Raw genomic sequence first — 10,792 nt, forward strand, 5'->3', positions numbered from 1 at the left:
CTGACAGACCGACAAATCCCTCCCGGTGCTCCTCTCCCACCCTCCCTCCTACCCCTGCCTCCTCCTCCACCTCCTCCTCTCTCCATCTCCTTCCCCGCCAGCCATGATCCGTGGCGGGCTAATTCCCAGACGGTCCTCCTCTTCCTCTTGTCGTCCTCGCGGGCCTGGTGAGTAGCCTCATCTCCTCCTCTTCTCCTCCTCTGCCTCTGCGTGAGTCCGTGCGTGCGTGCGTGCGCGTGTTGGACCACCGCATGCCGCCTTCACGCTTTTTAGCCTTTTACGAGCCGCCTTCAAGATCCCCCCCTCCCCCTCTCGTCTTCCTCCTGCTGCGCCTGTGGGATGAGGGGGAGGCGGAGGCGGTGTGAAGAAGGAGGAGGAGGAGGGGGGGGGGAGGCGTTAATGTGCCGCCCAGGAGAGTGGAGGTCTCTCACGGTCGGCGGCCGCTGTGACCTTCTGTCACGCTGACCAGATAATTAGTCCCACCTCCAGGGTGCGCTGTCACACGGCCGCTTCCCGCCACGGGAGGTCAGAGGTCACAGGAAGTCAGCGTGTTTGGGTTTTGTCCCTCGCAGGAAAGTAAACAAAAGGTGTGGGCGGCGGCCATGTCGGGCATGACGAGCGGCGTGTGCGTGGAGAGCGACCTGTCGTCCGTGCTGCAGCGAAGCTCGGCCTCCTCGCACCATCACCCCAATCACCACGGCTACGGAGGACAGGGCCAGGTGAGTCCAGACCACTTGAGACCCAAGTCTCAAGTCTTGACCTTGCGTGCAAGTCGCAGCAGCAAAAATCAAGTTTGCGTGAGGGGGCAATTTGGTTGGGGCAGGGGGGGGTGCACAAATCATATGTCAAGTTGTCAACAAGTCTCAAGCCTTGATTGCAAAGTTTTAGACAAGTCACAGTGGCATCCAAATTAAGCCAGTCAAGCCCTGACAAATGTTCACTTGAGTCAAGTCGTGCAATTTCAGACTGTGTACTGCCTTTGATTTGACATGAGTGACATGACACGATGCTTCGTCGATCTTTGACCAGCTATCAACGTGCTAAACGGTTAACGGAGCTTAAGCTGTCTTTGTGGCGCTTATCGCGATAGATGACATGCGATGTCATGGTTGCCATGGTGACTGCTATCTTTTAAGTTGCAAACCTTCCATGTTGCCGTTCTTTTCCCCGACTTGGTCAAAAACATAATCCGCAAATCCATATTTAACTAAATCTCCATCCGTATTTGCTTCATGAAACGGCCTCTGGATCATAACCTGCACGCAGGTTGTCTCATTCGTGTAATTAAAGAAACATTAAAAAAATTTTCAAAACTACGTAAGACTCGTCAAGCTCTGTTTCATTATTTTGATCATCGAATAATCATTTAGGGACCCTGTTTAACATCTAATTGTCCAAATCTTTAGAACAGTAAATGTTCTCTGAATGGGGAATTCCTCCATGAAAGATTTTCTTTGCCAAAGATCAACATTGGTGCCAATTTTATGACAGATGTTAGCCACCAGACCAGTAAGTGCATCTCCATCTATTTATTTTTGCGCTTTCTGTACTGTGAATTTGAAATCATCTCGTTTTTATGCAGATGATTAATTCAAAAAACAAAAACAAAAAAAGAGACAGACTTGGATGTGGTTTGTGCCCCCCCCCCGGTGGTCCCAGGTGTCCACGCTGGCGCCCATGCTGGACTACAGCAGCGAGATGGACCGTTACCGCTCGTCCATCGCCAGCTTCTACAAGACCAACGTGGACGTGGGCAACTTCCCGCAGTCGGCCAAGCTGGCGGCACGCTTGGCGGCGGCCGCTCCCATCTTCCCCCCCGCCGCCACCAGACTGGGGGCCATGGCCACGGCGCCCTGGGGCTGCCACGACAACGTCAACCACCCGGCGGCCGTCTTCTGGGGCCGACCCAAACCCGGCGGCGCGCACCACCGTCACCACCCGGCGGCACCCGCGGGTCACATGACCCCCTCGCATCCCCACGGGAGCGGCATGCCCCAGGGCGGGGGGGCGGATGACGGGGGGCGAACTGAGAAACACTCCACCGCCTCGCTTCCTGTCACCCAAACGGCTCACCATCACCCCATGGCGCCCAGCAACGCCAACTTCCTGCCCGGCTACAGCGGCGGGAGCGACTGCGGCGCGGGCAAGCAAGGACACGCCCACCCGGATGTGATGGGCCTATCGGAGGGGGGCAGCTGCAATGGGGGCGGGGTTCTGGGAAGCGGCTTCCTGGGGGGACTGGGCTTACCCCCGGGAGTCATCGTCATGGCGATGGGTTCGACAGCGGGCGGGATGTCGGATGCCGGCAGCGCCTTCCAGATGACAGGCGGCCAGCGGGGGCCCGCGGACTGCCAGCAGCACGCTGGCTCCTCGCCCTGCCCCTCTTCGTCCTCGCCCTCATCATCAGGTGTGGCAACGGGGGGCGCAGTCCTGTCGCCGCCCTCCTCATCGTCGTCATCGTCGTCGTCTAAGAGGAAGCGGAAGCGCTGCGGCGTGTGCGGACCGTGCCGGCGGCTCATCAACTGCGGCGTGTGTTCGTCCTGCCGCAACAGGAAGACGGGCCACCAGATCTGCAAGTTCAGGAAGTGCGAGGAACTCAAGAAGAAGCCGGGGGGAGGCGGAGGAGGGGCGATCGAGGTGAGGCTGGGCTTGGGAACCCGTGATGTCATTAAACGCCAACACGCGCGGGCACGAGGTCTCAAAAGTTCGACGACTCCAGCCGACCGAGCATTTTCACCATTAAGGTTGCTCTTCAATTCGATTTGGATTCTTTAGCTGGTGATTCGATTCAAGATTGATTTAAATGCTCTGATGTAAAATCCATAAGAAGCAAAAGCTTTTTAAAGATGAATTCTAGTTAATAAATAATAATAATAATAACATTAATAATAATAAATTTCATTTCCTGATTTTGGACAAATGCACAGGAATCCAAACGAACATTAAATTTTCAAAATGGAATGTCAAAGTTGAAGGCACCGCCCTCACTGACTCACACACCAATCGCCATTGCGTCATTCTCTGTCCATCCAATGCCAGGCTCGCGCAGTTTTCATTTTTGTATCTTAACTCATTCAGTACCAGCCAATTCGAGACCAAGTCTGAAAAGATGTTTAAAAACGTCTTTGGGAGTGAATGAGTTAAATATTTGGGTTAGGTAACAAGAATTATCAATAATTTTTAACCAGAATATGATGTTGTTACAATAAACAACTTTTTGAACCAGTTAATGTAATTTTTTTTTTTTGGGGGGGGGGGGCAAACACGAGGCGAAATTGGCCTTATTTGCCATTTTTTTACTTTGTGTGTGCGTGTGTGTGAATATGTGCGTGCGCCGCTCAATTAATGAGAGTTGCCGGACCTGGACGACATCTTCATTCATCCTCACTTCCTCCCGTGAGAGTCGCTACAAACCGTAGCTAATTAGCCCATCCCCACACACACCGACAGGATGCCCACGTGTTAGCACATTAGGCTAATCTTTGTCAATTACACGCTAATTGAAGCCGTGGCGTTAGCATGAGTGACGACATGGCATATGTGAGCGCGTGTGTGTGGTCAGAAGGTTTATGGATTTGCTCACACATTTTTTTTTTCCATAACCCTCTGCAGAGGCCGCCATCTGTCCCGACCGGCGAGGCTTTCCGGTGGTTCTTCTAGTCGGCGCCCGGGGCTCAAACAGGAAGCTGCGCTGGCACGTTGGCACTGCACTGAGGACAGTTAGGGCACGAGCTGCCCGCCCGTTGGCTGCTTGCGGTGGAGAATCCGTGTGTCGCTCCTTCTTTCTCAAAAATAAGACAAAGTGACTGATTATTTTGTGATTTTTTTTTGTTTGTTTTTAATCTGACGCAAACATTATATTTTTCATATTTCAATTTCAGGCTGAGGAAAATACAAAACAAATTCTAGTAAAATATTAAAGCCCACGGATTGCGGTGGTGGCAGCTAACGTGCTAGTAATGATCATTCCCAAATTTCAACGTCACGCAAACCCAATTAAATATTCAAATCAAATTCAATCGGAGCTTTTTTACATTTCGCATTGTTAATCTGGAGCCTCAAATTGAATTATTAAAAAAAACATATACGGCACTGTTACACTGGTGTTGGATTTCGAGGTACATTTATCGATCAATTGGCACCCTAATCGAACATAAAATTAATCGACAACTATTTTGATCTTCGATTGATCGTTTAGAGACATTAATTTTTTAAATTGTCCAAATCCTTAAAATTCTAAAAGTCTCTCAACAGTAAATATTCTCCGATTTCTGTCGTCCAGATTTCGGGAGCAGATTGGTGATCTTTTTGTGTTGAATCCAAATAAGATATTTGCAAGCATCTCCTTTTACTTTGGAAAATACCGATCAATATTTTTGCAGATTTTCTGACCACTGGAAGGAAATCATAATCACTTTCTTGTGCTTTTACTGCAGTGGAAATTTGAAATTGGGTCAAGGGATTGACATGAAAAAAAATTTTTTTTAATCCAATCTACTAAAAAAACAACAACAAAAAAAACACTAATAAAACCATACAGCTTAATTGAGAATTAGAATAATTTGAGGCCCTGAATTAAAATGATGAAAAATCAGGCTGTTTTCTCTTTTTTTTTTGGTCAAGGATTAAAAAAGAAATAACTAATCAGTCACTGTGTCATTTTTGTTGATTTGTTGCCAATCGAAAATGTCATCGAACGAAAGATACACGGACTTGACGAGCCGTCACTGACGACATTGTGTGAACAACCTCAACGGACCACACGACTTCTGTTTCTTCACCTGCTGTCAATGGTCCAGCAAGACTTTGGTGCGGGACGCGCGGCAAACGACCACAACTTTCCTCAGGCGGACTACAAGGACCACAAATGTGATCATGGATAAGACAAAATGACAACAAGGAACGAGGAAGTGTCAGCAATGCCTGACGCGCGTGCGCATCAAGCATTGCATCATAGCGTGTGTGCTCGTCAACCCCCCATACTTGGCGAGGCAGAACGCTGGTCGTCCTTGACAACAGAGCGCTTTGTTGCTAGGAAACTGCTAACAATGGACCGGCACTTGTGTGCGCCGATGTGGGCGTGGCGGGGAAATGCTTCCACACAATGACGGACACCTTTTAAATCCCCTGAAAGTGTTTATTGTCATCAAGTTTGTGCGTGTGTGTAAGTGTGTATGCGTGCGTGCGTGTGGTCATCCACATACTCACTGCTACCCAATTTCACATTAAAAGCACTTAGAAAACATGTTCGCCATATTTTGAAGCCTCGGTGCGCCATCCAGTGGCCACAAATGAACACATGAATGGCATTTGAATGGAGTCCTGGGCGCGTTTCCATGGAAACAGGGTTGAACGTCAAGAGGCAGTACAAAAAGCACAATTCGAGTCACGTGATTGGGAAGAAGAGTGCGGTGACATCAGAGGGGGCATGACATGATGGAAGGGGAGGGAGGGGCACTGAAGGAAGGGGAGGGCGGGGCACTGATGGAAGGGGAGGGAAGGGCGCTGAGGTCATCTCCGGGAGCCGGGTCGATTTGGAAGAGGTCAGTGGTGTGAGACAGGAAGTCAAGGGATGAGGAGGGTGGGAAAAAGTTGGCCTCTTCCTCCTCGTTGCCTTCATCCAGAAGTTTGAGTGGCGGCGCCGGCATCAGCGGGGCAGGGTCGCTTCTTACCTGGCAAACGGCCGCTCGCTCCTGATTTGAAAAGCTGACGTCCTTAACGTCCGCCAAGGTGTCCGAGACGCCGGCGCGGTCCAAGCTCAGCAACGGGGCGGCGGGAAGACGTGACGACTCGTCGTCGTCGCTGCTGTCCAGCGTGATGACGGGCGGCATCCTGCCAGACAAGTGCGATTGATGGCGGTGAGTCATTTAATCGCACCAGCGACGGCGTATGTGAAGATTGCTTGGGGCTCAAATTTTAGCTTTCAACAAAAATCAAAAAAAAAAAAAAAAAACCCAAAGGGCGCCTCGAAAAACTGGTTTGTTTCTGGTACTACTGTATGTGTTGTACAAATAAGTTTTCGCTGGTGCGTGGGTCACTACTTTGAAACTTGGAGAGGTAGCCATTATTACTCTCCTACCAGCTCTTAACTTCTTTATGACTATCTATTGATCAATCGATCGATCGATTGATCGATCTATCTACTTATCTATTCATTTTCTTGCACTTTATGTGTCATGTATGTTCACGAGAATTTTTCTGTCATTTGATTCTGATTGTAAGGAAAATGTGGCTTTCACAGATTGGTTGTCATGGTAATTATAAGGTTGTTTTATTTGATTACATTTTTTTACCTTCCGGGTCGCTGAGTCTCACGATGCCGCTTCGGTGAGGCGGTGCCTTCGAACACGATCTCCACGCTGGGACTGCGCTCATGTTGGAGCCCTCTTGTGCTGCGGGAGGGGAAAAGAAGGGGCGGGTGGGGGTTTAAACGGGCTTCACGTCAATACAACCGTACAAATTAGCACTCAAGGCGGGGTCCGGGTACATTCAGGTGTCGGCGGCCGCAAAGAAAAAGGGTGGGAAGCTCTCACCTGTTGCTGCCAGCAGCCATCTTGCCGGTGTCGCTCTTTCTCTTGCTGCGCCCCGCCCCTCGCTGCCTGTTGCCGGAGTGGCTGCGCTCGTCCAGGTGTCGGCTCTTGTACTTCCTCTTCCCGCTGGGTTTCTCTCCGCCGGAGCGCGACGGTGAGAGAGGGGATGGCGGCGGTGGCGAAGAGGAGCAGATGGGGGAAGAGGAAGATGAACAGGATAATGAGGAGGAGGATGACGACGAGGAGAATGCCCAGCCGCAGTCCGGCGGGCTGAGGGCTAGCGGAGAGCCCGACTCCAGGCTGGAGTATGAAAGGCAGCGCATCATGGCGGGATAAATGGAGCGGTTGGGATTGGCCAAAGTGCCGCTCTTCCTCACACGCTCCCGGCTTCTCCTCCTCTTCTTTTTCTTCTTCTTTTTGTCAGCAGGCGTCCGAGGCGACGGACTGAGGGTGCAGACTGAACTCACCGAACCCACCGCGGGGTTCTTCTCCAGGCAGGCGGTCGAGGTAGAGGGCGGGACGGCGGGCGACGAGCGCTCCGAGTCGGACGACAGGTGCACAAGCTCCGGCGTGCGCTCGGCCATGGGCTTTTTGTAGCCCACAATCATACATTCCCCTTCATCCTCCCGCGCGGCAGGGCTCGAGGGTAGCGACGTCACCGTGGCCGAGTACGAGGGGCCTGGCGTCTGCTCGTTGCGCCGCTGCCCCCCCTCTTCCTCCCCCTCCTCTTCAGAGATGGTGATGACAGAGCTGGAAGTGGAGCCACCGCCGTCTGCGGGTGGCGGATGGTAGGCGGCGTGTAAGTCGTACTCGTCCATGCCGAGCGGCGAGCGGGCGAAGCAGAGCAGCTCGTGGAGGAAGTGCTGCGTTTGCGCCAACAGGAAGGGCTGGAGTTCTTCCTCCATTGCGGCCGCGTCCTCCAAGCCACGGCGAGCCATTCGGGCGGCGATGACACGATGCACGACATCCACCAACGAGCCATGGGAGCCGTACAGCACCGTGAGCTCGCGCCTCAGCCAAGGCCGCAGTCTGTTCAGCTGGCCGGGGTCCCGGCGGAAGCCATCCACCGAAATGTCTCGCTGCGGCTGGGTGGCGCCGGCGCCCGCCACGCCATGCACGCGGATGCCGCCGCGATAGAGGGCGCGTCGAAAGGCCACCATCTCGCCCTCCCTCAGACGCCGCACCGCCACCCCTTCTCGCTGTAGACGCAGCCTGGCGGCCAATCGGGTAACGAGGCGTTGCGAAGCTCGGCCAGTTACGGCTTCGCCGAGACCCGACAGGCCTTCAAATATGACGCCGCGATCGCCATCCTGGTCCGAATGATGCGGGACCAGAGGAAGTGGCGGGACGTCCAGATACCACTGCCACACCCCCTGCTCGTCCTCGCTCCTCCCCGCACCTCCTGCTTCCCTCCTCTGGCTCCTGGTGGCGGGCTCGGTGGCGTCAGCCACCCGGTGCCTTCTCAGCATGAGCCTCAACTGGTCACTCCTCGCCGCCGATGCCATGGCGGCTACCATGGCCACCGTGGCCGCCACACTGCCGCCAGTTGGGGTTGGCCGCAACGTGTACTCCTTGAAGTCGTCCTCGGCGCGAACTGAGTGCAATATTGAGGTGAAGGGCTGCTTGCAGAGTGGACACTCGGCCTTGTTGTGTGACCACTCCTGTATGCATGGAAAACAGAAGCGGTGCAGGCAGCGGTCCAAATACGCCATGTTGTTGAAGCGGTCGAGGCAGATGGGACACTTGGAATCGGGCGACGCCTCCGCCGACGTCAGAGCTGCTCGGGCCGACGGCGCAGGAGGAGGCGATGCGGCGGCCTGCGTTTCGGCACTCGTCCTCTTCCTCCTGCGACTTCCTCGGCTCCTCTCCGCTTCCTCGGGCGGTCGGTCACCATGGTTAATGTTGTTGTTGTTGGTGTTGCGGCGGCGAACACGCAGCTTCATAGCCGTGGGGGCCATCACCTGACCGCACAAGAGATGCAACTTAGTCATCGTTTGTAGAAAAACAATATTCGTGCGACCAAATTGCAGCAGAAAGACACAAACACCTGAAAACTTAGCTTGTAGCAGACGTGCACCTTTTCAGCATGACGTCTCTGATCCACTGGGAAAAGGACACTTTGATCCTCTCCTCTTTCATCTATAACTGCTTCAGACAACAAAGTGTATGGAGGAAAGTGGTGAAGATTGCACGACTGTCTGTGTCCTGTGTGTTGTGTTGTGTTATTTTTGTTATTTTGACTTCAAGATGGCGCCGCATGAGTGGCTGGCTTTCCAGCAGCTCCTATATTTTGTTGGTCTACTTCTTCCATTCATAACTTTGCTGCTGTAAATTGGGAATTTCTCCATTGCGAGACTAATAAAGGTTTTCTTATCTTTTCTTATCTTATTCACAGTGTCTTGTGCAAAATCGAACATCGTTTGTCATTGTTGAGAATGATTATTTAGCGTGAGCTAATGGGAGCAGAAGCTAACTCTGTCAAATAAAAGTGACGTTTACATCATATGTGATTATTTGAAGGCAATAAAAACATTCAGTGTGAGGCAATGGTTACAGGAAAACACAAACACTCGAATAATAGGGATTTTTTTTTTTTTTTAATCATCACCAGGTAGGGAGTTATATTAGCCGGTTAATTTAACTGCTATGCCAGTGGGAGATTGGATCCGGCCCGTCCATAATAACAGAAAACTGATCTTCTCCATACTACATTTGATCATGTTTGATGATTATGTTATGTTAGCATGCTATGGCGGTTAGCTTCTGTACCTGGTCGCGATCACTCTTCGCTGCTCGACCCGGCACCTTTTCATGTGGCTCTCACTCCTCAGTCGGCAGCCGGACTTGAGGTTTCACGCTCCTCGACTTCCGGTGATTTGAGGAGGAAAAGAATGCCCCGTTCCGTCAACACATTGGTTGTGTTTTTGGGGTTTGTTGGCCGCCAAACGGACAGCTGAGCTGTTGCTGCTCCTTGTGGCTTCGCAAAACGTCATCAGTGGTGGACGGAAGTGGAAGACTTTGAGTGCCCGGATGTCCTCCCCCCCCCCCCCCCCCCCCCATGATGCAGCTCAGAGACAAGACACCTTGAGCGGGTTATCACGTTGCTGTAATACGACAGCGCCTTCGCCATATTAGATGTGGCAGACATACTTCTATAACGCAAATAAATGATAGAGTCATCATAAATCCACTTACCACAGTGCACAAGCAAGTTCATGTCTCAATCACATTGTCTTTCTAATGAAGTTTTATGTTCACAAATGTAAATTGGCTGACGTAAAACCGATTTTCTGTGTCTTGTTGTTACAACTGGAATGGTATTTAATGTCAATTTCTGCTGCTAGAATCAAGTGTTGGATTCTGGACATATTTCTTGAACGAATGCTGCTATAAAATGTCTTTGGAAAATTGATACTGTTTATCATGTTTCTTTCAGGTTTATTACTAACTGTAAGATGTCCACTCACCATTATGAATTGTACTGTAATGCCCTCTTTTGTGTACGACAAAATTAATGATGCCCTTCAGTTGTTTTATTCCCACAAGCGGTTACCAGAAACAGAATCCCCATTCACTCAGAAGCTGCTATCAGCCACAGCTCTTTCCCAGCCACCCAACACAGTATCTGGCTGCTGAAGTTAACCTTGAATCCTCGAAGCACTCCGACACTTTCATCTGCAACGTTCTTTTGAGCCCGTGATTCTCTGTTCCTTTGCGCTTCCATCTCAAAGACATCATACTTTCAATTTCATACCATTACAGTAACTATAGACAAGCATGCCATGAAGTACGTGGCTTCATCGCTACAATATTTTTGATTAAATTGGTACACTTTTATTACTAAGGCAGTATTGGAATTACAACCTTCATATATTTGTGCCTTAATGAGTCTGAGAAATGCTGAATTTTAAGTTTGTTTGCTGCTTTTGGTCCACCACCCTCATAAAGAGTTGGCTAAAATAGCTTGCTCCTTGTGCATGGAATATGCTCCAAAAAGGCTGGAAACTTACTGATTTAATTTAGTGACACATTTTTTAAACACAAGCTGGGAGTTTTTGAGACAAACTCTACAGCATCCACTTGGTTTTCACTAGATTTTAAAATTGTTTTAAAATTCTGTGAACAATATGTAATTGTATTTTATATTGGCGTTTGGCCAAGACTCTCAGTGGGATATTTGCGTGTTAAATAAAGGTTCCTGGTTAAATAAATAAAATTATATATAAAATTATATATAAATAAATAAAATTATATATAAAATT

General features: G+C 50.4%; 2 protein-coding genes across 2 annotated transcripts; one reads left to right on the forward strand and one right to left on the reverse strand.

Annotated features, from left to right (window-relative positions):
- Nucleotides 1–59: 59 nt before the first annotated feature.
- Nucleotides 60–3,857, forward strand: LOC109516620 (protein pygopus-like). Its single transcript, XM_019871326.1, has 4 exons — nucleotides 60–167; nucleotides 573–719; nucleotides 1,660–2,637; nucleotides 3,613–3,857. Exons 2-4 carry the CDS (start codon nucleotides 603–605, stop codon nucleotides 3,658–3,660), a joined length of 1,143 nt encoding a protein of 380 aa, XP_019726885.1. The 5' UTR covers nucleotides 60–167; nucleotides 573–602; the 3' UTR covers nucleotides 3,661–3,857.
- A 1,259-nt stretch (nucleotides 3,858–5,116) lies between these two features.
- On the reverse strand, nucleotides 5,117–9,536 carry LOC109516616 (E3 ubiquitin-protein ligase Topors-like). The gene is made up of 4 exons (XM_019871322.1): nucleotides 9,300–9,536; nucleotides 6,534–8,491; nucleotides 6,294–6,392; nucleotides 5,117–5,832 (listed from the first exon to the last, which is right to left on the reverse strand). Exons 2-4 carry the CDS (start codon nucleotides 8,486–8,488, stop codon nucleotides 5,418–5,420), a joined length of 2,469 nt encoding a protein of 822 aa, XP_019726881.1. The 5' UTR covers nucleotides 8,489–8,491; nucleotides 9,300–9,536; the 3' UTR covers nucleotides 5,117–5,417.
- Between the last annotated feature and the right edge of the window lie 1,256 nt (nucleotides 9,537–10,792).

This window comes from Hippocampus comes, unplaced genomic scaffold, assembly GCF_001891065.2.
Source record: "Hippocampus comes isolate QL1 unplaced genomic scaffold, H_comes_QL1_v1.1 scaffold83, whole genome shotgun sequence".
Lineage (NCBI taxonomy): Eukaryota > Metazoa > Chordata > Actinopteri > Syngnathiformes > Syngnathidae > Hippocampus > Hippocampus comes.